General features: G+C 51.6%; 2 protein-coding genes across 2 annotated transcripts in view; both read left to right on the top strand.

Moving 5' to 3' along the window:
• Positions 1-6,168: 6,168 nt before the first annotated feature.
• On the top strand, positions 6,169-10,869 carry SLC32A1 (solute carrier family 32 member 1). The gene is made up of 2 exons (XM_039227158.1): positions 6,169-6,701; positions 8,840-10,869. Exons 1-2 carry the CDS (start codon positions 6,309-6,311, stop codon positions 10,025-10,027), a joined length of 1,581 nt encoding a protein of 526 aa, XP_039083089.1. The 5' UTR covers positions 6,169-6,308; the 3' UTR covers positions 10,028-10,869.
• Positions 10,870-16,933: 6,064 nt separating this feature from the next.
• Positions 16,934-25,459, top strand: part of ACTR5 (actin related protein 5) — a 28,332-nt gene continuing 19,806 nt past the window's right edge. The window contains exons 1-3 of the mRNA XM_039227184.1: positions 16,934-17,828; positions 19,007-19,236; positions 21,226-21,395. Coding sequence (XP_039083115.1) covers positions 17,430-17,828; positions 19,007-19,236; positions 21,226-21,395 — 799 coding nt within the window. The 5' untranslated portion in view covers positions 16,934-17,429. The remainder of the gene's footprint in view (positions 17,829-19,006; positions 19,237-21,225; positions 21,396-25,459) is intronic.

A 25,459-nucleotide genomic window follows, 5' to 3' on the forward strand; every position in this document is an offset into this window, starting at 1 on the left:
TCACACCTTACATGTGTATGTATGACTGGCTTTCAACTCTGCAGAAGGTGACATGGGCATAAAAGACAAGTCCATTTATTATTTTTTAACTTTTTTAAATGTTTATTTATTTTTGAAGGAGAGAAAGAGAGAGACAGTGGGAGTGGGAGAGGGGCAGAGAGAGAGGGAGACCAGAATCCGAAGCAGGATCCAGGCTCTGAGCTGTCGGCACAGAGCTGGACGTGGGGCTTGAACTCACAAACCTCGAGATCATGGCTGGAGCCGAAGTCGGACACTCAACCAAATGAGCCACCCAGGTGCCCCAAGACAAGTCCATTTAGAAGGGCTACAGAGCCCAGCATTCAGAGCTGGGTTTATGACATCAATTTAACATCTCCTCCACCTATGTTTATTGAGTGTCTACTGTGCACTGGGTACCCAGTGGGGAGTGAGGTCGCTGTGTCCCCTGTTTTCCAGCATCACAGGAGGCTGTGCTCCCAGCAAAGGGCAGGAATCATTGATCTGACCCACCAAGTCTGGTCCAGTGCTCCTGCTTCACTTCCAGGCAGCTTCTAGTTTCAAAGGCTGCCAAGGGCCGGGCCTGAGTCCCCATGGACCCTGTCCCCTGGGCTCTTCTCAGAGCCACCTGCTCAGAAGGCTTGACCCTAGAAACCCAGAAGTTATGAAATCCTGGGGCACCTGGGTGGCTCCATCAGTTGAGCATCCAACTCTTAATATTGGCTCAGGTCATGATCCCAGGGTTGTGTGATCAAGCCCCAATGGGGCTCCATGCTGACAACATGGAGCCTGCTTAAAATCCTCTCTCTCTCCCTCTGCCCCTCTCCACCTGCTCTCTCCCTCTCAAATAAATAAAATAAAATAAAATAAAATTAAATTAAATTAAATTAAAAAGTTATGAAATCCAGCCTTCCTTGCCCTGACACAGGACTCCCCTGGACATTGTCCCTGGTAGGAAACCAGCCTCTGCCTGCCTGCCCCCAGAAATGAGATGCTAATTCATCAAGGAAAACCACTAATATTTAGTCATTAATGTATTTTAATATGTCTTACCCTGAGCTATCAGAGGCCACACTGATACCCTCCATGGTCCCACTGGATTTGTCACACCAAAGCTGGGGACAATCAGGGTCTTTGTTCCAGGCATGGGCTGCCCACTCGGAACCCTCAGCCTCGCGGGTCCCTGTCTCCTCTGTGCCCACAGACACAGCATCAGGAAACTGAGTTCCGGTTTCGGGCAAGGTCTCTGTAGGAAAACCTCACCCATGCCCCAGCTTGAGGTGGGGGGGGGCTGATTTATAGAGCCAGCTTCTGTCCCCTCGGCAGGAAAAGGCTCATGGACAGAACCTTCTCTGCAAAACGAAGAGGAGGAGGAGGGGATCTGTCTGTGATCATTCAGCCCCGAAATGATGCTCATGATGTTGGCTTTCCAGGCCATTAATTCAAGGGCTTCCTGCCCCATCCCCCATATTGCCACTGCTCTGGGAGATAAGCCCAGTTCTATTTAACCCTATTTATTCTCCCCCAAAAGTGGCCTCCGTCCTCACTAGCCAGGCATTTAACCCCTTGGGTGCTAAAGGCAACAAAAACGGAGAGACCGGACCTCATGTTGGGAGAGGGTTACTCATTCCACCTGGGCCCAGGCTGCAGGACTGACCCATAGTGCTGTCCTTGCACCGTGGGACGTGGCAGAAGTCGTGGGGTCCCCTCACGCTCCCTCTAATGTGGCCCAAGACCCTCAAGACTGTGGGGCCTTGTGCGGCCCTGAGAGGAGAGCCCCCGCCCCCACTCCCAGGGCGGGCTGCAGGGACAGGTCCTCCTCCCTCCCCCCAAGGCCTCCCAGCCGCCATTTTCTTAGTCAAAGCTCTGGGCTCTGGCATTGGCCAAAAGGAGGCTGTGGCATCTCTGTCTCTTTTGTGCCTCTGTCTGGCAAGTCCTTCTCTGTCTTCCTCTTTCCTGTTCTAGCATGTTCCTTTTTATATCTCTTCCACCCCATTCCTCCCTTTTTTTCTCCCCTCCTTCTCCCCTTTGGTAATCATACTGGAGTATTCTTGCATTCGGGGGTGCCGGGCCATCGGTCTCAGTGCGAATCTGCCTGCGTGTTCCTGAGTCTGGGTGTCTGTCAGTGTGTGCACAGCTCTCCACGTCCACGCCTGGCCTGTGCTGCTGCGGTATCTAAGGCTGTTATCTGGGTGCCGGTGCCCATGGGCGTCCATCTGTGGGTGCCTGTCCTGGCTTCTTTGTGCGGCAAGCAGTCTCGGTTCAAGTCCTGTGTCTGCGTGCTGCTCTGTCCTTGACCTGTGTGTGTTGCCCAGTGTAACTCTGCCAGTGTCCTTGACTCCGTGTGCTGGCCCTCATTTCTTTGTGCATCTGTCAGTTGGCTTGTCATTCCCTGTTGTGTGAATGCGTGTGTGTATATGTGTGTTGTGTTTCAACACAGGGGGCCGCGCTGCTGCAAATTCCTCTCAAGAGGGAGCCCCTAGAGAAGCTATCTGGAGAATCCGGAGCTTGATGGTTTCACCAGAGCCGGTCCAGCTCATTACCAGCTAAGCAGGTTGCCCTGCTTGCCTCCTGGGGCTGCCCGCCAGGTCCCCTGCCCGCCGTCCAACTCCTGACCTCCATTCCTGTCCCTGGCAGGGGTGAGGACAGGGAGGCGAGACAAAGACAGAAGGGTACACATGCCAACTCACTCTGACTTTCACACCCAATCGCAGGCTTTCTGTTGTACACTCCCTTTTTCCTAAACAATGAGAAATGGCTATTTGGTGTGGCAACGAGGACAGAATGATAAAATAATCGCTACCGTGTATTGGGCACCGAGTGGCCGTTGCTCAGCATTTTATACCCAAGACTCACTGAATCCTTTCAAGAACCAAATGAGGCTGTTGTTATTATTCTCACATTTTAGTGATGAGAACATGGAAGCTAAGAGAAGTTAAGTGAGTAGTCCAATGTCCCACAGCCGATGCACCATGGAGCAGAGTTTTCCAGTAAAGGAAGGCTGCTTGGGAGCTTGACATCCTGGCCTGGGAAGAGGCATTTATTGCAAACAGCAAGAAAAGAGGGATACAGGGGCACTTGGGTGGCTCAACCGGTTAAGCATCCTGCTCTTGATTTCAGCTCAGGTGACAATCTCATGGTTCATGAGTTCAAGCCCCAAGTCGGGCTCTGTGGCAGCAAAACCTAGTTAGGATTCTCTCTCTCCCTCTCTCTCTGCCCCTTCCCTGCTTACTCTTTCTCTCTCAAAAATAAATAAGCATAAAAAAAAGAAAAGAGGGATACAGAGGCTTTCCTCCTCCAATGTTGGCATCTAACTATTGTCAGAAGGCCTCGTGTCTGCTTCGAATCTCATCTGTTTTGACGGTGAGGTGACCAGGTACCAAACCACCAGGGAGAGGAGATGGGAGGACAGACAAGGTCATGGGAGAGAAGACACAGGAGGGGCATCAGGATTCCTGGGGCCTCGCCTGCCTCTACCCTGGACTCCCAATGACCTTGAGCAGGACGCCTCACTGCCAGGCCTAAGTGTGCCTATCTGTAAATGTGAGGCTCTGTTGGGATGTTTTAAGGACCATTTAAGCATCGCAGAAAGGACGATTGGACTTAATGTTCTCCAATGTCCCCACCGACCCAAGAATTGCCATGGGGAGCCTAGACAAGGGACCGTGCTTGCATCGTCTTCGTGGTTCCCATAACAGCAGAAAGAGAGTCACATGCACAGTAGGGCAGTGAGAAGGTTTGCTGAATGAATGAATGATGAATGACCCATTTCTTACTAATGAAAGAACTTCACGGCTCACCTTGGGTCTTACAGCAGCAGGCATCATAAGGGAAATGGAAAGACAGGGTAAGCATTTTGGACCCTCATAAAATCCACACATAAATCAGGAATGACCAACTGACACATGTATGTCATCCCTTCCCTTGGCAAAAAAGGCATCAATGGCCATCCCCACGTGTGGGTGTGTAGCGGGTAGAGGAAGACACTAGGGACCCCTAGTCTCTGCCCAGATCACCGTGGGTGCAACAAAAGAATTTCACCAGAAACAGAAAAGGTGGGATGAGGATTAGGAGGTGAAGATCTGTGCCTGTAGTAGTCTGTAGGGAAAGGGATCTCTGTCCCCCAGCCTTTGGGGACAGAGTGGAGGACAATCTCTGTATAGGGCAAATCTCTGGGATGGGACATCCGTTCGTATTTCAAGCCTCTTTGGAGGAGACAATTTGTATTTGGGGAGGAAGGATTTTTGTTCTTTGTTCTGAGTCCTATCATGACTTGGAGGGTCTGTGTTTGGAGCTGGGCTCTATGGAGAGGTTTTCTTACCAGTCAGTGTCTGCTTGTCAGTGCAGGGGGTGGGTTCCGGCAAGCGGGGCTCTTGGGAGAATTTGAGAGTACCTGGGGTGAGGGTGGGGGTGGATCAAGAGAGCATCTCTGTCCAACGTGGCAGAGGTTCCTTATCTGGAGATGAGTTTCAAGGAGACGGCAAGGCGCAGGGAGTGGGGGGTAGGAGGTGGGGGGAAGGCTGTCTGGTCCTGGCAGCTCCGACTCGCTGGTCAAAGCCCTCAGGCCGCCCTACTTGTGCGCTGACGTGAGCTAATCTAGAAATACTTCAGGGGCGGGAGAGACTGGGTTCTCAGAGAGTCAGAGCCTTGAAAAGGGGAGACTGGGGACCCCTTTCTTTTCGTTTCCTGCAGTTTCTCCCTACACCCACTGGCACCCCAGTCACAGCCGCTCGACCTCCTCCTCCTAGGCCAGGTGGCCAAGCTGCCGTTCACTGCTCAGGACTCCGGGCGGGAGCCCAGCTGGGAACACGTGCAGGGACCCCGACCGAGCTGTGGACCCTCCCGGAGACACAACTGCAAAAGGGTTCATACAGGCAAACACGCAGGCAACCCAATCGGGAACACTTACCCGCACAATCCAGCACACAAGCTCTGCGCACGCACAGGCTGAAATGCGCACTAAGCCACACATTTACGAATAAACACAGTTACCCAATCTCACCCTAGGAGTCCTTTTAGCCCGAAGCGGCATCTGAAACAGTGTCGGTCTTTGTCTCGGGGTCTCTCTGACTCGCGCGCGCTCACACGCACCCCATTCAGCAGAAACGGTCTAGGTCTTCATCGCCGCGGGGAGCGCACCGCGCACCTCCGCGCCCCGGGCCCGCGGCGAGCGCTTCCCTCCTCCGGCCGGACACCGGCTGTCCCCTGTGCGGCGTGTGCATTGGCAGACCCGTCACCAGGCTGTGGAGAGAGGCCCTCACGAAGTCCTGCCTCCTTCCAGACTCCCAAACGAAAAGAAAGTGAAAAGCCAACCTTTCGCCTCTGTTCCGCACACATTTGGAGAGCGGTTGGTGGCGAGCGAGCGGCAGAATCGCTTCCATCGCGGCGTCCCTGGACGGGCTGAGACAGCCCGGTGACCGAGGCCCGGCTGAGCATTCTAGAAACTGGACCAGGACGGACACTTTCTGCCTCCGAAGGGGGCTTGCGGCCAGGTTTCAGTGTGAGTAATCGGTACAGATAGATGCCCAGACGGCCGGCGCCGCGGGAGACAGGTAACTGTCCTGCTGCTTTTCTGGACGTCTAGACTAGTCCTTGGTCAGAAGCTCTGGGGCCGAAAGCCTCCCAGGCTCTGGAGGGGGTAGTCGCGGCCGCGGGACCGCTGGAATCAGCAGGCTCCGGCCCCCTCCCTCCTTGCGGCGGCGGCGGCGAAGTGGGAAGGGCTAGGATCCGAGCTTAGCACCTCCCCCAGAAATGCAGCACTCCAGCCCCCACCGTGCCCTCCGAGCCCCCTCCCTGGTGCGCTCTGTCTCGGTGCCCTCCCGCGGGCGCCCTTCTCCGGCCCCCATCTCAGTTCTCCCGAGTCCCTTCGCGACCCTGTTTCTTCTCGCTGCCCTCCTCCCCACGCACCCCCGGCCTCCGGGTGTTTCCCCTTCCCCAACGCCCGCCCCCCGCCCGATTCCGAGGGGGCGGGAGCGCACTGGGCTGCGCACGGGTGGGGGCGCCGCGCCAGCCTCGCGTAGCGGCTCTGACGCCGCCGCCGCCGCCGCCCTCCGCAGCCCAGCGCGCGCCCCGCGGCAGCTCCGCAGTGCACTCGCCGCCGCCGCTCCGCCAGCCCCGCCGCCCGCCCGCAGGGTGGGCTTTGAGCGAGCCTCCAGCGCCAGCCGAGGAGGTCATGAGCCAGAGCGCTCTGGGGCGCCGCGGGGAAAGCGAGCGGAGATAGCGGCCTCGCGCCCCCCTCGCACTCGCCGCCTTGCCACGCGTCCCCCGCGTCCCCAGTCCCTTCTGTCCTTTCCACGGACCCCGCCGCCGCCATGGCCACCCTTTTACGCAGCAAGCTATCCAACGTGGCCACAACAGTGTCCAACAAGTCCCAGGCCAAGGTGAGCGGCATGTTCGCCAGGATGGGTTTTCAGGCGGCCACCGACGAGGAGGCGGTGGGATTTGCTCACTGCGACGACCTCGACTTTGAGCATCGTCAGGGCCTGCAGATGGACATCCTGAAAACCGAGGGCGAGCCCTGCGGGGACGAGGGCGCCGAGCCGCCCGTCGAGGGAGACATCCATTACCAGCGCGGCGGAGGCGCGCCCCTGCCTCCCTCGGGCTCCAAGGACCAGGCTCTGGGGGCTGGTGGCGAGTTCGGGGGCCACGACAAACCCAAGATCACGGCGTGGGAGGCGGGCTGGAACGTGACCAACGCCATCCAGGTGAGCGCGGGATTCCCTGCTTTGCCTGCCCCCACCCTCCACCTCCGCCAGCTCTGAGCACCTGGGCGTAGCCCTAGAGGAGTCCCCGGGCGATCTCGGCCAGAGACCCCCCTCTCCTCCTCAGGATCTTGCCTTTCCCCATCCCTCCCAGCCCGGAGGGGGGTTGGGGGGGGACCCGCAGCCCTGCCAGCCTCGTCTCCCGCCCAAATCCGCGCTCCCTCCAGCGGCCCCAGACGCTGGACCGAAAGGCTGACGTTTGGTCCGAGGCACTTGCCCTGAGACCCCGCAAACGGGAGGGAAACTGGAGGAGGGGATCTGGGAGTAGTGAGGGAGAAGGAAAATCAGGATTGGAGGGACCGGTGTCGCCTGGGACTCCGGAATGGATTCACGGCTGCATGTTGGGAAGGAAAAGAGAAGAGAAATTGCTGAGCTGGGAGCCTCCTCCTCTGACACAGGCATAGGCACACGGGCTCACATCCCCCCTCCCGCACGAACAAACGCCCCGCACAGGTGCGCACGACATGCATCTATATATAGACCATGGGTTATCCTCAGACGCACCTTCATACGCCTCCACACAAGCACATACCTGTACATACCAAGCACACGCACGAACCTATTTAACACGCACAGGCACACAAGCGCAGACTCATGCAAAAAGGATCCCGCTCACTCTCTCGGGTGCATTCCTACTGGGGACACACAGGTGTAAACAAACATAAGCACACATATTATGTCCCCACACAAGCACGAATGGCCCGTGGTACCTCAGTGCTTCCTGCGCAGACTCACCCCTTTCGCCCGAAATCCCGGCTACACCGCAAAGAGGCGCCCAGCTTCTCCGCCTGTGACCATGGAGAAGCTCCTCTGGACACTATGAACAGCCTCGAGTCGCCAGGCCTGCCACCCCTTCACCTTACTCGCAGCGCCCCACTCCCCGCCAGGCGGCGCCGGACCCCGCCGGGACCGGGTTTGGAATCCGCACAACGACCCCCGGAGCTGGCGGAGGCGGGCAGGCCGGGGCTCGCGGAGCCGAGGAGGCCTCGGCCCTAGGTGCCCCCGGGCCCTGCGGCTCGGTCCCCCGTCGCGTACCCGGAGCGCACCGTCGTTGGGACGCACAGCGTGGGGTCTCCCGGGAGCGGGAGGGCCGCGGCGGGTTGGCTCGGGGACCCGGGCTGCGCAGGGCCCAGCGCACTAAGTGGTCGGACCCGAGGCGCCTCCCGCTCCCGGGCCCTGCGAGACGGCCGTGCGGAACCAGGGGCAGGGGATGGCGACCGCCTCCCTGCCACCCGCGCCTTCTCCAGGGGCGTCATTGAAGGCCCCGTTCCGTAGGCCCGGAGGGAGGCCCCGGTGGGAGCCTGGAGGCCTGAAGGCCTAGGGAACCCAGGATTTCGTTAGCGTGTGTTCTCTTTGTGGATTCTAAACCCTCCTCCCGCAGTCCGCCCTCCTGAGTCCACAGCTTGATTCCTGCTTGATTTAGCCTCTCAGTCAGGGCTCGCGCTTCTCTCCCCCCCCCCTTAACCTCCGGCCTCGCCCCCCAAAGCCTTCGCAGGCACTCTCGCAGTCCCTCGGTTCTGGCTTTCCTCTGCTTCGCTCACACGGATCCTCTCTTCCGCGGAACCCTGGCTCTTTTCCCTCGCACTGCTGCTACCCCGTTCCCTTCTCCCATCGGCCTCAGGCCCTGCACCCCATTCTAGCCGCACCTTAAATCCCTCACCCCCTCTTCCTAGCGGTTCAGGCCCAGCCCTCAACCTTTCTCAGTGCCCTTTTCTGGCCCTGACCCTTCCAAGCCCCTTCTTATCTACTCTCAAAATATCTCCATATACCTCTCCTGTCTTGTGACTTGACCCCACGCTCAGCCTCCTCCCCACCTCCCAGGCCTTAGCGCACCTTTCCCTCCCAGTTCCGTCCTTGAACACCTCCCTCTCCATCTGACTCGACGCCCGGCTTCTCCCATTAGGCCGTGGCACACCCCGGGTTCCAGCCGACTGTTCACCTCGCGTCCCGGGGGTTTAGGCCCCTGTCTCACTCCGCTTAGCGCCCCCTCGCGGCTCCGGTTTTAAGCCACGCCTCTCGGTCCCCTCCGGCTCGGCGGCCTCCGCTGAGCGCCGACGTCCGGTTGCCTTTTCGCTCCGCAGGGCATGTTCGTGCTGGGCCTGCCCTACGCCATCCTGCACGGCGGCTACCTGGGGTTGTTCCTCATCATCTTCGCCGCCGTGGTGTGCTGCTACACCGGCAAGATCCTCATCGCCTGCCTGTACGAGGAGAACGAGGACGGCGAGGTGGTGCGAGTGCGGGACTCGTACGTGGCCATCGCCAACGCGTGCTGCGCGCCGCGCTTCCCCACGCTGGGCGGCCGCGTGGTGAACGTGGCGCAGATCATCGAGCTGGTGATGACTTGCATCCTGTACGTGGTGGTCAGCGGCAACCTCATGTACAACAGCTTCCCGGGGCTGCCCGTGTCGCAGAAGTCCTGGTCCATTATCGCCACCGCCGTGCTGCTCCCCTGCGCCTTCCTTAAGAACCTCAAGGCGGTGTCCAAGTTCAGCCTGCTGTGCACTTTGGCCCACTTCGTCATCAACATCCTGGTCATCGCCTACTGCCTGTCACGGGCGCGCGACTGGGCCTGGGAGAAGGTCAAGTTCTATATCGATGTCAAGAAGTTTCCCATCTCCATTGGCATCATCGTGTTCAGCTACACGTCCCAGATCTTCCTGCCTTCGCTGGAGGGCAACATGCAGCAGCCCAGCGAGTTCCACTGTATGATGAACTGGACTCACATCGCCGCCTGCGTGCTCAAGGGCCTGTTCGCGCTGGTCGCCTACCTCACCTGGGCCGACGAGACCAAGGAGGTCATCACGGATAACCTGCCTGGCTCCATCCGTGCCGTGGTCAACATCTTCCTGGTGGCCAAGGCGCTGCTGTCCTATCCGCTGCCCTTCTTCGCTGCGGTCGAGGTGCTGGAGAAGTCGCTCTTCCAGGAAGGCAGCCGCGCCTTCTTCCCGGCCTGCTACGGCGGTGACGGGCGCCTCAAATCGTGGGGGCTGACGCTGCGCTGCGCCCTGGTCGTCTTCACGCTGCTCATGGCCATCTACGTGCCGCACTTCGCGCTGCTCATGGGCCTCACCGGCAGTCTCACGGGCGCCGGCCTCTGCTTCCTGCTGCCCAGCCTCTTCCACCTGCGCCTGCTCTGGCGCAAGCTGCTGTGGCACCAAGTCTTCTTCGATGTCGCCATCTTCGTCATCGGTGGCATCTGCAGTGTGTCCGGCTTCGTGCACTCGCTCGAGGGCCTCATCGAGGCCTACCGAACCAACGCGGAGGACTAGGGCGCGAGGGCTCCCGTGCCCCCGCGCCCTTCCCACCCTCCCCACCCTCCCCACCCACCCCCACCGCCCTGCCGCCACGCTTGGGAAGCCAAGCTTTAAACATCTCTGGTTTCTAGTTTCTGATTATTGGGGATGGGGGGTGGGGCGGGAGGGGATAGGAATCCACAATCCATCGCGTCTGCGTTTCTGTTGTCCATTCTTTTCCACAACACCCTGGTTTCTGGGGAGGCAGGGGCGAATTTGTGGGCAGGGCTTTCTGTCCTTCCCGGAGGGACCCTAACTCTTTGGTCCCTGTCACCGAGGCGGGTGGGAAGGGAGGGAGAGGGGGCTCAGCTCGCAGGCGCAGAAACTTGACCTTGGGGGGACATTTCACAGCCATCCAGTGCTTGGAATCTGCAGCGTCCAGCCATTTCCAGAAAGAGCGCTTCCCATTCCAGAGACATTTCAACCCTGCAGAGGGAAAGCCTGGCCGGGGAAATCCGTTTTGGGTGGGCGATTTCCTTTGGCGCAGCAGGGAGGCCAGAAGCCGAGGCAGGGCCCGCCTGCCTGCCGGTTTTCAGGAATCCAAACTCATCTTGTGCAATTTATCAGGTCGTGGAACTGTTCTACTGTGCGTGTGGTGTGCTCGTGGTGAATAAGATGAAATGTATATCAGAAAAAAAATCTATCTCTAATTTAGAGTGCGGTACATAATTATATCCGTAAATAAAGAAGAAACAAAGGTGCGTGGGCGTGCTTCTGGTCAGTTCTGCATTTTTGCTTCTGGTCAGTTCTGCATTTTTGCACGCGGGGATCCCAAAGCATTGGAACGTGGGGGAACTGATTCTGGTCAGACCGGCTGAAGCAGGTGTGGGTGGAGGAGCATCTGTAGTTAAAGGGTCGTGGGAGAGCCCCAGGGAAGTGAGGAGCATGGTCTGCATTAAGAGGAGGCTCTCCAGGTGTTTGGGGAGAGGCAGGGGAAGGAGCCTGTGGAGCTTGCAGCAGTCTCAGTGTGGCCTGGGCCCTGCAGCCACCAGAATGAGATTTGCTTTGACTCCCTTCTGGGTGTTGGATCCAGCTGAGAGCATTCCAGAGACTCTCAAACTCCAATCCTGAAAGAAAGGGGGGTGGGGAGGAAAAAGACAATGAACAAAGGCATGCAGAAATCCACACTTGATTGTGGGCTGTGAAGATACTATAAAGGAAATCAGTCGCAGGTTATGTATTTCCCAGGGCTCCCAGGGCCAGGGGCCAGCCTGGCCCCCCAGGCATCTCTCACCCAGGAAACCCCCCTCAAGTCCAAGCTGAGGTTTATGCAGCCACAGTGAAGAGATCTGGCTGCTTAGAATCAACAGACCCTGAGCTATTCGGGTCCCAGTGTTCTTGAGCAGCCTGTTGGATTTTTTTTCCCCAATTACCTAGAGGATCCAGTCCTTTTGTGTGTGTGTGCAGATCCAACTGCAGAGCGCCAGTCCCAGGTTTGGTGGCCGAGTCACGGTCAGAATTAGCATATGGGACCCAGGAATGCAGGAAGGCCGGGCTATTCCTGGGGTCCTCTCTCACTTGGAGAGTAGCCTCACTTGGAGAGGTTTTTCCATCTCTGCCATCAAGGCAAAGGACTAGTTTGGAATGATTTCTCTTGTGCACAAGAAAGCACTGGGAGAATGCCTAAGAACAATGTCCATCCTCCCTGCCCTCCGCGACGGCTGTGGGTGCCGGTGCGCGCATGTGTAGGAGATGTAAAGATCTGCGTCTGGGGTGGGCGGAAGGCTGCATCTGTGTCTTGTGAGAGCCTTGATGAATATGTGTGCCTGTGTGCGTGTGTGTGTCTGTGTGTGTGTCTGTGTGTGTGTGCGTGCGCAGAGCATCGAGTGGGTGTGCCTGCAGTAGAGGTGACCTCTCACCATCCTGGTTCTGCAGCTATGGAGCAGAACAAGGATAAGATCTCCCCTCTGCTACCCAGGGTTCTATTTAAATGGGTTATTTGAGATATCCGCTGCCTCCAAATTCCCCTTTGTCACTATTGACGTGCGTTCAGGGTCCAGAACAGAGCAGAAGGTCCTCAGTTTCCTAAGCTCTCACATGTCTCTCAGTCCTGGAAGCTGACTACTCACCCCTCTTCCCTGCCCACCACATCTCAGTGGGTCCACAGACCCTGGGATGCGCTCTGAGTTGCAGCGAGGTCTGTAGTCTTCAGAAAACGCCCAGACTGTTGCAGTGGAAGAGAAGGTGGGAGCTGCATCAGCTCCATCCTTTCTGTCTTTAGAAGGACAAATGAGAGCAGGCAGGACAGTGGCTGCCACATCTGCGGACTTGCCTAGATCCACTTCCCTTTGTCCTGCTTTGTGCTTTGTGCTCAGCTTGCTGGAGCCTGGTTATCACCGCCCCCCCCCCCCCCCCCCCCCCGACTCCGCAGCTAGTCCTGAGGGTGACAGGGGTTGGGAGCCAGCCTTCTAGGCACCCCAGGGGAAACCCTGCACTCTCGTAGGCAGGACATCTATTCCAGACTTGCATTCAGGCTGCTGGAAGAGATAGGGAGACTGAGTAGGTGAGACCATCTCCGAACCAATGCCGTCAACACCAAAGTGCATGGGTAGAAGTTGAAAGGAAGCATGCCTGTCTTGCTTTGGGTCCGCAGTGAGGTCGCTGTCCTAGTCCGAGGGAGCGAATTGGCCCAATCAGATTCATCGGGGGGTTGAACTGAGGAAGAGAGGGAGGATCCACCTCTGGGCCCCAGGGTGCCCATCAGTGCCCATCAGTTCTTAGTGCGGATCCAGATGAGCGGTCCCTTCCGGCAGCAGCCTTGCTATGATGTTATGGCTCAATGCCTTGGGACCCCCGCCTGGAACCAAGACGCATGTTCCCCGGAGGAACCGAGGAGTCACTGCTGCCCAGTCCCGAGACTGTCCTGCCTCGCCCCCCAGCGGTGAGAGCACAAGCTGCAGGCTCTCGAAGAAGGACCTGTTCCCGCTTTAGGGACTTTGGATGGAGGGAGGGAGCCAAACAGGCTCATAGGGACCAGTCAGGTAGTTGAGAGGATCCTTGACTCTCTGTTGGTGGGAATGAGAGATCTCAAGGTCAAGGGCCAGAGAGAGGCTGCAGTCAGGAGGGGGCCAATCAGCTAGAGGGCTTAATGCTGCTGCCAGTGAAGGTGTGATGGGAAACTCAGGCCTCAACGTCCAGGGATTCCGGAGGTGGAGCTGGTTTGACCCCAGAGAGCCAACCGTGGGTGTCCTTCCCGCTGCTTTTATTTATTTTTTCCTCTTCAACATTATGAACACTTGCAAGCTTACAGAAAAGGTGAAAGACTTCTACACTGACAGCCCATATGCCCACCACCTAGACTGAACAATGAACATTTTTACAGTGTTGGATTATCTACCCTATATCTATCCATCCATCCATGTAGCAATCTGCCTTTCTAATAAATGTATTTCCAAGTTGCAGACCATTACTGAAGCCTCCAGATCAGTAACGGTGACATCAGATAGCCTGGGACCAGTAGTGCTATCTCTGCTCAGCCATGCCGAGTCCAAAGCAAAAGAAGAATATCAGCAATCCAGATCCTGTCTTGATTTCACATTTTATTGTTTTGTTCGTGTTAGTTTGAACATTATAGTGCACTTTGAATCTTGATATTTATTTACTTATATATTTATTATTTTTTAGGTTGGCTCCATGCCCAATGTGAGGCTTGAACTCAAGACCCTGAGATCGAGGGGTCACATGCTCTACTAACTGAGCCAGCCAGGCGCCCCTGAATTTTGATCTTTAAAATAGTGCATCAAGGGGTGCCTGGGGGTGGGTCAGTCGGTTAAGCCTCCAACTCTTGATTTCGGCTCAGGTCATGATCTCATGCTTTGTGAGAGAGAGCCCTATGAGGGCTTTGTACTGACAGCATGGAGCCTGCTTAGGATTCTCTCTCTTCCTCTCTCTCTTGTCCCTCACCAGCTCACACATGCATGCTCTCTAACTAAATATTAAACAAATAAATAAAATAGTGCATCAAACATCTTATTGAATTTTTTTTGCACCTTCTTAAATTTTGCTCTCTGAGCAAATGCCTCAGTTGCCTCATGCTAATCTCAGTCCTAAGTGTGAGGTAGGGCTTGGGAGAGGAGCTCTATTTCCTAGAGGTTTGGAGTGAGTCCGTTCAAGAGCCTGGCAACGACTGATCCCACAGTGATGCTGTGGGTATCATCTCTGCCAGTTGTGGGGTCCAGGAGGGGCCAAGCAGGAGAGACCTCTAGCCAGAAACACCCCTCAGGATGGTCCAGCAGTGTTGAGGGTCAAGCTCTAGAAAGGGGTGGGGAGGGGAGGAGCTTAACACTGCTAGTAGCAGTGTGGGTGGCATGGCTGGGATGGAAACGGTGTAGGGGGGCGCCTGGGTGGCTTAGTCGGTTAAACATCGGACTTCGGCTCAGGTCATGATCTCATGGTTCATGGGTTTGAGCCCCACGTCGGGCTCTGTGCTGATGGCTGGCTCAGAGTCTGGAGCCTGCTTTGGATTCTGTGTCTCCCTCTCTCTATGACCCTCCCCTGCTCATGCTCTCTCTCTCTCAGAAATAAATAAAACATTTTTTTTTAAAAAAGAAAGAAACAAGGTGTAGGGATGTAATTAGTTAAAATAAGGTCACACCGAAGTAGGATGGGCTCTTTATCCAAGATGATTGGTGTCCTTATAAGAAGAGGCAAAGAGATATGCACACAGGGAGAATTCCTCTCCATGGAGGCAGAGAGTGAGTGGAGTGATGTGTGCACAAGCCACGGACTGCAAGCAACACCAAAATACAAGATAAAAAGGTATGGAACCAATTCTTCCTTAAAGCCTTCAGAAAGAATGTGGCTCTGTCAACACCTTATTTGGGACTTCTAGCATCCAGAACTCGAGAGAATAAATTTCTTTTGTCTTCAGCCATTCCTAGTGGCACTCTATTATGCTGACCCTAGGAAACGAATACAGTAGGCTTCTGATCTATTTTCTTCTACTCATTTCTGCAAGCAAATAATTACCACCATAGATTTTGTCTGGTACTATGTTGTACAACACAGTGGCCACTAGCTAACTAGGGCCATTTAAATGTAAATGTAAATTAAAATGAAATTAAATAAAAAATCGCTCCTCAGTTGCACAATTCACATGTGGCTCATGCATGAGACATTGCAGACTGTGGAACATTTCCATCATGGCAGAAAGTACTATTGGGTAGCGTTCGTCTAGTGTATTTGTGCATTTTCTCCTGCAGTAATGCTGCGTGGCAACCCAGAATTTCAGTGGAGGAGAAGAACAATTTGTTATTGTTGCTCGTGGACCCACCGGGCAGCCCAACTGTAGATTACAGGTCAGCTTGGACTTGGCTCAAGGCCGCAGTTTGGGTTTGGGTCTACTCCATGTATTTCCCATCCTTTTAAGGCTCTGGGCACATTCTTCTTATGACTAACAGCAGGAGTACAAGCGGGCAGTCTAAACCACAAAACATTTAAAGCCTCTGCTCAGATCATATTTAGTTAACATTGACTAAAATCAAGCCACATGGCCAACCCCAGTATCAAGGTTTATAGTGAGAGGTCCTACAAAGTTGCATGGCAGATAGTATGGATTATAATCTTATTATAATCTTACTATATATAGGGTGAAGAACCAGAAACAAGAATCCAGTCTACCTTAGTTATACACAATGCTTCCCCCCCTCCCCCGCCCGACAAAGTAATACATTCATGTGGCTAAAAATGTTTTAAGGTATACAGTGAAAATTTTTCCCACACCTGACCTTCCCATCTTGGCTCCTGTCTTTACAAGTATACTCTTATACTAGTTTCTTGTCTATCTGTATGAAAATACAAGCAAAATCATATATATTTGTCCCCACCCTTTCTTAAAGGGGGTTCACTATACACCATACTGCTTTCACTTATTTCTTTTAAAAATAAATCTTGAAGCTTTTCCTATGTTAGTATATGTAAAGATAGTTCTTGAACTTCAACAGTCACTATATTTACTGTTCTCTGTGGTCTGCTTATCCCTGCTTTTTCAGTTGACTGACGGACTAGATACTTTCAGATGGCTGAGATAATGGGTTTGCTTTGGAAGGCAACACCCTTAATCTGATTTTGCCTCTAGGCAGGTTCTCAATCTGGCCTAGAAGAGTTCAGAGATTTTGAGAAAAGTTTAAGGTTTCATCTCTTGCTAAAAATGTTACCATCTTATAAAGCTTTTTAAAATGTTTATTTTTGAGAGAGAGAGAATGAGGAGAGAGGCAGAGAGAGGGAGGACCGAGGATCCTTAGTGGGCTCTGCACTGACAGCAGTGAGCTGCATGCGGGGCTCAAGTTCACAAACCATGAAATCATACCTGAGTCGAATTTGGACGCTCAACCAACAAGCCACCCAGGCGCCCCAAAACGTTCCCATCTTTTATAATTAACTTGTTTTTTTCTCTCAAAGTTGCCCATTCCAAAATTGGAAGCCTAGAGTCAAGGGATCTGCTCTAAACCTTTTTATCCCTCTAGTTGGGAGAAGTGGGGCAGGGGAGAGCCTGCCCAATCCTTTTAGAGCTAAACTGAAGGGAGGTGTCACATTACCTCCACTCCCACCCCCCCCCCCACTGGCCAGAATTTAGTAATAAAATTGTCCTAGATGAACTTTTGAGAGAGTTATACCACTAAAAGGAAGACAGAATGTACTTATTGAGAACCAATTAGTTCTCTTCTCAGTCTTTGAGGTCTCAGCGAGAGGTCTGTGGGAGTTAATAAATAAACAATTATTTAATAATAATAAACCAATTAAAACACTTTACATTGTATTATAAAAGACTACACACAGGAAAATGCACAAATCCTAAGTGGACAGTTTGATGAATTTTCACAACCTGAAAGTGCTACATAGCAAACTCTCTGGTCAAGAAATTGAACTGTCAATGCTCTAGAGTTTGAGTTGCCCTGACATTGAGACCAAGGGTGTCATAATCCTGTAGAGGCGGAGCCAAGGGCTGTTGAAGGTGAGTTACCCGAAAAATAGGGTGTGGCTAAGAGAAAAGGCGGGGCCTGCAGTAGTTTAGGTTCTGGAGGCCTGGAAGGGGCGTGGCCTGGTGGCGTTAGGCCTTCGGGCGGGGCTTACTGTCCCGCGACCCGGCTGGAGCGAAGGGGCGTGGCTAGATCGGATGATGGGGGCGAGGTTAAGCAAAAGCGGGAGTTCGGGGCCAGGATGGGCGGGGCCTAGCGATCCCAAAGACGGCCGGAGTCGCTAGGGGCGGGTCAGGCGAAAAGACTGGTCCGGTTTAGAGAGGGGAGGAGGCTTGCGGGGCCCTCTTCACGCACGGGGCGGAGTCTCGTGTCGTCTGGGCGGGCATTACTGTAGGGGCGGGGCTTCGCGCCGTTTGGGCGGACGTTGCGGCAAGGGGCGGGCTCAGCGTTCGCGCTCCAAGATGGCGGCGGCCAGCGCCGCCGGGCCGGTGGGGAATGTGTTCCCGTTCCGCGATGCCCGCGCCGCGCCGGACCCAGTGCTGGAGGCCGGCCCGGAGGCACACGGGCCACTGCCAGTGCCACTGGTGCTGGATAACGGGTCGTTCCAGGCCCGCGCCGGCTGGGCATGCCCCGGGCCGGACCCGGGCCCCGAGCCGCGCCTGCAGTTCCGCGCTGTGTGCGCCCGCGGGCGGGGCGGCGCTCGGGGCGGGGCGGGCCCGCAGGTGGGCAACGCGCTGGGCAGCCTGGAGCCGCTGCGCTGGATGCTGCGCTCGCCCTTCGACCGCAACGTGCCGGTCAACCTGGAGCTGCAGGAGCTGCTGCTTGACTACAGCTTCCAGCACCTGGGTGTCTCGTCACAGGTGAGGCGAAGGGGACGTGGGTTGGACTTGAGCGGAGGGGTGAGGTCTTGTGTCCGCGCACTTCGCTGTCTGAGATCTGAGAGGTCGCAGTCACTAGGTGGCTCTAGCTCGCATTGTCGTTTAGCCATTCATTTAGTTAAGTCGAGCAAATCTTAAGCGCCCAACGTGTTTAAGCTCTGTCCTGGGCTCTGGGGATAGAGCAGTGAACTAAACAACGGACGGTTTCTCTTGCAGCATACCTTCGGGCATCGGTGCTGTTTGTTTATTCATTCACTGAGCACCTCCTCTGTGTCAGGCACTTTTCTAGGCGTTTGGAATACATCCATGAATGTAACACAGAATTTCCTGTGCTATGGAGCTAGAATGGAAAGATATTCTAGTATGAAAAAAACAAAGAGTAGAATTAAGTAGTAGATTTTGTGGCATGGTAGGGGGAGAAGAGGTGGTCAGGATAGGACTCGGGGAGAAGGGGATGTTCCAGCAAGGACTGAAGGAGGTGATTGAGAGCAAGCCGTGTGAATATCTGAGGGAATAGTATTCCAGCAGAGGGAACAGCCAGTGAAAAGGCCCTGAGGCAGAAGTGTGCCCTCATTCTAAGTGAGAGCAGCCAGAGTGAAAGGAGAGTAGTAAGTAGAGAGGAAGTCAGAAGTGAGGAGGGGGCAAATCACACACCTTACAGGCTTTTACTCGGAGTGTAATGAGGAGCCATTGCAGGTTGTTGAGCGGAGGAGGGACATGACTTATGTTCCAGTAGGATCAGGGTCGCTGCTGTATGAAGAATGGACTGGCATGGGTCAAAAGGTAGAACCAGGAGACCAGTTAGGAGGCTGTTGCAGTCACCCAAGTGAGTGATGATAGTGACTGAGGTCAAGGCCAGAGTAGGGAGCTGTCGCAAGAAGCAGTTTGATTCTGGAGGTATTTTGAAGGTAGAGCCCACATGATTTGCTGACAGTTTGCTTGGGGCTTGACTTAATAACCCTCGATTGACCCTACTTTCACATTTTTCCGAGACAGCTTCCAGTAGGGACAAGATGAGTGTTTCACAGTTGCTTCTGGCCAGGTGTTTGATTGAAGACCAAAAGCAAATTCAGTCTTTACTGTAGGACTTTGGTTTCTTTTATTCTTTAGAAAGAATAGTCTTTCATTACTGGTCTGTTCTCCTTTTTCTTTCAAAGTAGGGCTGTGTTGATCATCCTATAGTTTTGACGGAAGCTGTGTGCAACCCGCTGTATTCTCGACAGATGATGTCCGAGCTTCTTTTTGAGTGCTATGGGATTCCTAAGGTTGCCTATGGAATAGACAGCCTCTTCAGCTTCTATCACAATAAGCCAAAGAACTTGACTTCCAGCGGGCTCATCATTTCATCCGGATACCAGTGTACACATATTTTACCCATCTTAGAGGGGAGGTGAGTAGTACTTTGGGCATTTGAGAAGCATCCAGGAAACATTTATTGGGTGCCCACCAAGTATTAGACTGCGAACTGGCCTCTGGGCTCCGCTCTGACCTACTTCAGGTATGTGACCTCACATTCCATCCTTTGTGACCTGGAGTGAGTTGTTGTCTTTGAGGTCCAAATCCATGATTCTAGAATTTTACCATTTTCAGTATGGCGAGATAGCTAACATAGTATCTGCCAGTAGCAGGTGCTCGTAAAAAACATTTTGAAGAAATTTGAATAATTTAAACGGTCTTTTTGTTCTGGAGTCACTTTTTTATTAAGGGGTTATTTATTTAGGGGGTTCTGGGTTTTAAGGTCAGTCGTGACCTCCACTGTGTGTGGAGCCTGCTTAAGATTCTCTCTCTCCCTCTGCCCCTCTCCCCCACTCACGCACTCTTTCTAAAATAAAATTAAAAAAAGAAAAATGTTATTTTTTTAATTTAAAGTTCTTTAATCACGATTGTTTAGTGCTTTCTTTTCAGGTACAGTACCTGACACAAAATATAGATACTTATTAAATACCTTCAAGTTGGATAAAAAGTGAGGGTAGTTTTTGTCATTTAAAAAAATGTATTTATTTATTTATTTTGAGGCAGGGAGAGGGGCAGACAGAGAGGGAGAGACAAAGCCAGAGTAGGCTCCATGCTATCAGCGCAGAGCATGATTCAGGGCTGGAACCCATGAACTGTGAGAGCATGACCTAAGCCAAAGTCAGACCTTAACTGACTAAGCCACCCAGGTGCCCCAGTTTCTGACATTTTTAGACCAGCTTTCATTTTCTAGTTGGGCTTTCGTTGTTTGAGAAGAGACAGGGCCAGCCTTGTGCTCTCCTGAGAAGGTTTCTCATTGCATACGGAGGGTAAGTAGGGAGCAGAGCCCTGGCTTTCGAGTTCAATACCTGGGTTTGCGGTCCTGCTGAGGCTGAAGTATTTACCCTCTTCACTTAGCTCCGTAACATGTAAAATTGGGAAAAACTAATTTTTTAGGGATAGAATGAGATAATGTAGGCAATGGCACGTCATGAACTGTAGAAGAATCTGAATGTTTAAGTCAAAATAAATGTTGAGTTTATTGAGACCTATGGTGGTAATTTCTCTTGAAGTTTCTACAGACATTTATGAAGACAAAAGTATTTCTTTGACACATTACCAAACACTCCTTATATGTGGAATTTTTAAATTTTTTGTAACCAGAATATGCAGAAAAGTATTGTACCTGAAAGTTAAGAAATGATCACATTGGAGCCTGTCCTGTTCTCTGCCGGCATCTGCTGGTGAAGCGTGGTATAGCAGGAACGTTTCAATTGCTGCAGGACCCTAGTGTCCTTAATATCTTAATGTCCTTCTCACATTAAGAAGAAGGTTATTCTGATTCTCTTCCCCTTCACAAGATATGAAAGGGACCTAGTCCTTTTAGGAGATTACAGTAAGCCAGTATGAGCATGGTTACTTAATGTGTATGCATCAGCAGAAGTGGAATGCCTAGGGGAGGGTTCTCAAACTCTAGCCTATGTGAGACTTCCCTGGAGAGCTTGTTAAAATGCATATTCCCAGGCCTACCCCAGAGCTAGTGAGTCCTGGGAATTGGCATGTGTTAACGTTTTCCCCAGCTAGTTCTACAAGGACCACAGTTTGAGAAGTGCATCACAAGTCCCATGAGGGTCTGGCTTCCGAGTACGTATTCTTCCCATTGAATCTTGTTTCCTTCTGAGACTCTGGCCAGAAGTTGGATGTCACGTATCGGGGTTGGACTAGGAATTCCTGCATTGAGTAAGAGGCGGAATCAAGGGAGCTCCGGAGTCCCTTCGTCTCTAATGTTTTCTGTTCCCCCGGCCGGTCTGTTTCTTCCTCGTTCGTCTGCATTGTTACCTTCCCCCGGTCTCCCCACGAAGGGTTCCCCGTTCTTTCTTCCATGTTGCCACCAATTTCCGTGCTCTTTTCCATTCCTTGATTGTAGGTTAGATGCTAAAAACTGCAAACGCATCAATCTGGGGGGAAGCCAAGCAGCTGGCTACCTGCAGCGTCTCCTGCAGCTGAAGTACCCCGGACACCTGGCAGCCATCACCCTCAGCCGCATGGAGGAGGTCCTGCACGAGCACAGCTACATCGCTGAAGATTACGTGCAAGGTAATGGAGACGCCGTTGACTTGTGGCCTTATTCTATTTATAATTTTCGTAAAGAATTTTAAAAAATGTTTATGTGTTATTTCTGAGAGAGAGTGTGTGAGCAAGCACGAGTTGGGGAGGGGCAGAGAGAGAGGGAGAGAGAATCCTAAGCAGGCTCCACGCTGTCGGTGCAGAGCCAGACGCAGGGCTCGATCTCACGAACTGTGAGATCATGACCTGAGCTGAAATTGAGTCAGATTCGTAACCCACTGAGCCACCCAGGCGCCCCTGCCTGAGGCTTTTAGATACTATCTGTGTTTAGGGTGTTCCTTAAATTGTTCCCAGACGACTCTTCTGTTCACTCTTTGCTCTCATTCCTTTTTAGCATCACCTTTTCCTTTCAGTATTTACTTAAACTGTTTTGGCTATTTTAGTTCCTTTTCCTTTCCATATAAATGTTAGGATTGTGGGGTGCCGGGGTGGCTCAGTCAGTTGAGTGTCCGACCGACTCTTGATCTCAGAGTTGTGAGTTTCAGGCCCCAAGTTAGGCTCTACGCCTTAAAAAAAAAATTAGGATTTGCTGTTCATATCTACAAAAACGTTCTGTTGGGATTTTGATTGAAAGTATATGAAATCTGTAGATTAGATGGGCTATGAAACAACAGCATTTTATTTTTTTCAAAATAATTTTTTTAATGTTTTATTTATTTCTGAGAGAGAGAGAGAGACAGCGTGAACGGGGGAGGGTCAGAGACAGAGGGAGATACAGAATCCGAAACAGGCTCCAGGCTCTGAGCTGGCTGTCAGCACAGAGCCTCACACGGGGCTTGAACCCATGAACTGTGAGATCATGACCTGAGCTGAAGTCGGACACTTAACCGACTGACCCACCCAGGCGCCTCAAAACAACAGCATTTTAAATATAAACCCAAATATAGTATTAAATCAAGTTGTAGTATTAACTGTAGATGGGGAGAAGTGACGTCTTGTACTGTGCTGAATCCTCCAGTCCAGGCACATAGTAGGTCTTTCCATGGACTTCAGCCTTCATTAATTTCTTTCATCAGAATTTTATGGGTTTTGGCATATACATCCTGTACGTGTTCTGTTAGATCTGTGTCTAAGTTTTTGCTCTCTTGATTTCACTTTCCAATGGCTCATTGTTCGTGTATATAAATGGAATTAATTTTTATGTGTGGACCTTGTTAACTTTATTTATTTTTAGTTTTTTGTAGATACCTTGGGAATTTCCATGCATGCATGTCATCTGGGAATAGGGACAGTTTTATTTCTTCCTTTCCCATCTATTTGCCTTTCTTTTCCTTTTTCTTATTTTGCTGGCTGGGACCTCCGGTACGGTGCTGAATAGGAGTGGTGATAGTGGGCGTCCTTGTCTGCTTCCTATTTTTGGTGTGGTGGGTGGGGGGACATGGCCTTTCACTGTGAGGTATATGATGTTAGCTTGAAGTGTCTTGTAGAAGTCCTTTAGCCAGCTGAGGAAATTCCCTTCTGTCCCTAGCTTTAGTGAGCATTTCTGTCATGAATGGATTTTGAATTTTATGAAATGCTTTTTCTGCACCAGGTGATACGATCCTATGGTGTTGCTGCTTTGGACTATTCACGTGGGAGATTATAATGATTGCTTTTTGAATATGGAACTCACCTTGGTTTTGGGGCGATAGATGCTGCTTGTCGATGTATATTGTTCTTTTTATATGTTGCTGGATTTGACTTGGTAGTGTTTTGTGGGGTTTTATGTCTGCATGCATGAGGGATGTTGGTCTGTAGTTTTCTTGTAGAAAACTGGTCTTGGTCTCAGGGTGAAGCTGGCCTTGTTAAATTAGCTGGAAAGTGTCCCCTCTTCTGTTTCTGGAAAAGATCGCGCAGATATTGGTATCTTTTTCTTGACGGAATTCAAGCAAAACTTTTTAAGCCCGGGGATTTCTTTTTCTGAATGTTTTAACCATGAATTCAGTTTCTTTAATAGACATAGGACTATCTGCGTAATCTCATTGATGTCTCTTTATGATTTTCTTCTACTTGCTCTAGGTTAGTTTGCTCTCTTTTTAGGTTCTTAAGGTGGAAGTTCATATTATTAGGAGACCATTCTTTTATTTTTATTAAAAAACTTTTTTTTAATGTTTATTCTTGAGAGAGAGAGACAGAGCTTGAGCAGGGAAGGGGCAGAGAGAGAGGGAGACACAGAATCCCAACCAGGCTCCAGGCTCTGAGCTGTCAGCACAAAGCCCAACGCGGGGCTTGAACTCAAGAACCACGTGATCATGATGTGAGTCGAAGTCAGACATTAAACAAACTGAGCCACCCAGACGCCCTGAGACCATTCTTCTTGTAACATAAGTATTTAATGCTGCAGAATTTCCCTTTCAGCATTGCTTCATCTACATTCTACAGATTTTGATATATTTTAATTTTATTGAGTTCAGGTATTTTCTTTTCTTTTTTTTAATTTGAGAGAGAAAGCACAAGCAGGGGGGAGGGGAAGAGAGAGAGAGAGAATCTAAGAATCTTCAGCAGGCTCCACGCTCAGTGCAGGGCCCAATGCAGGGCTCCATCCCATGATGCTGGGACCTTGACCTGAGCTCAAATGAAGAGTCAGATGCTCAACTGATTGAGCCACCCAAGCACCCCGAGTTCAGATATTTTCTTATTTCCCTCAAGGCTTCTTTTTTGAACCATAGATTATTTGGAAATGTATTGTTTTATTGGGAGTACATCAAGATAAAAAGCTTCTGCACAGCGAAGAAAACAGTCAATAAAACGAAAAAGCCACTGATTGAATGGGAGAAATGATTTGCAAATGACATATCTGATAAAGTATCCAAAATACAAAGAACTGATTCAAGTCAACACCCAAATAATCCAATTTAAAAATGGGCAGAATTTTCTTAAGTATTTAATGAAAATGAATGAATTTTTTTTTTTTTTTTTTGAGAGAAAGAGAGTGCAAGGTCGGGGAGAGGCAGAGAGAGAGGGAGAGAGAATCCCAAGCAGGCTCCATGCTGTCAGCACAGAGCCCAATGCAGGGCTCATTCCCACGAGCCATAAGATCATGACCTGAGCTGAGATCAAGAGTCAGACGCTTAACGAGCTGAGCCACCCAGGTGCCCCTGCAGTTGAATGTTTTCTATAATGTTAATCTGAATGAATATCATTTAAAATAGTTGTTTCTCAGGGTTCCTGGGTGGCTCAGTTGGTTAACCGTCTGACTCTTGATCTCAGTTCAGGTCAGGATCTCATGGTCGCAGGATCCCGCCACATGGGAGTGGCTCAGCATGGAGCCTGCTTAAGAGTCTCTCTCTCCTTCTCCCGCTGCCCCTCCCCCCATTCGCACGACTCTCTCTAAAATAAAAAAAAAAAAAAATGAAATAGGTGTTTCTCATATTTAAGTCTATTTTACCAAGTGAGTAATGTTTTATGTTATTCACACAGAATTCTTGAGAGCTATTTCAGTTTATTTCTGTTAAAATGAAGAGATTTATATAATTTTTGATTTTATGTATTTGAGAATGGTGATTTGTGTAAGGTTTTTTTTTTGTTGTTGTTCTCTGATTTATTTCACTTAGCATTATGCTCTCAAGGTTCATCTATATTTTTGCAGTTGGCAAGATTTCATTTTTTTTTAATGTTTTTTATTTATTTCTTTTTTTTTCTTTTTTCTCTTTGTTTCTTTTTATTTATTTTTCTTTTTATTTTTTTTACAAATAGTTTATTGTCAAGTTGGTTTCCATATAACACCCAGTGCTCATCCCCACAGTGCCCCTCTCCGTGCCCATCCCCCTTCCCCCCCCATCCATCAGTCCTCAGTTTTTGTCAGCGTTCAAGAGTCTCGCATGGTTTGCCTCTCTCCCTTTCCCCCACTATTTCCCCCCTTCTTCTCCCCCATGGTCCTCCGTTAAGTTCCTCCTAATCCTCCTGTACGTGCAAACATGATATTTGTCCTTCTCTGCCTGACTTATTTCGCTCAGCATAACACCCTCAAGGTCCATCCATGTTGCTACACATGGCCAGATTTCATTGTTTCTCATTGCCATGGAGTATTCCATGGTATAGATAAACCACATCTT

Source organism: Hyaena hyaena, unplaced genomic scaffold, assembly GCF_003009895.1.
Source record: "Hyaena hyaena isolate Hyena2069 unplaced genomic scaffold, ASM300989v1 scaffold_25, whole genome shotgun sequence".
Classification (NCBI taxonomy): domain Eukaryota; kingdom Metazoa; phylum Chordata; class Mammalia; order Carnivora; family Hyaenidae; genus Hyaena; species Hyaena hyaena.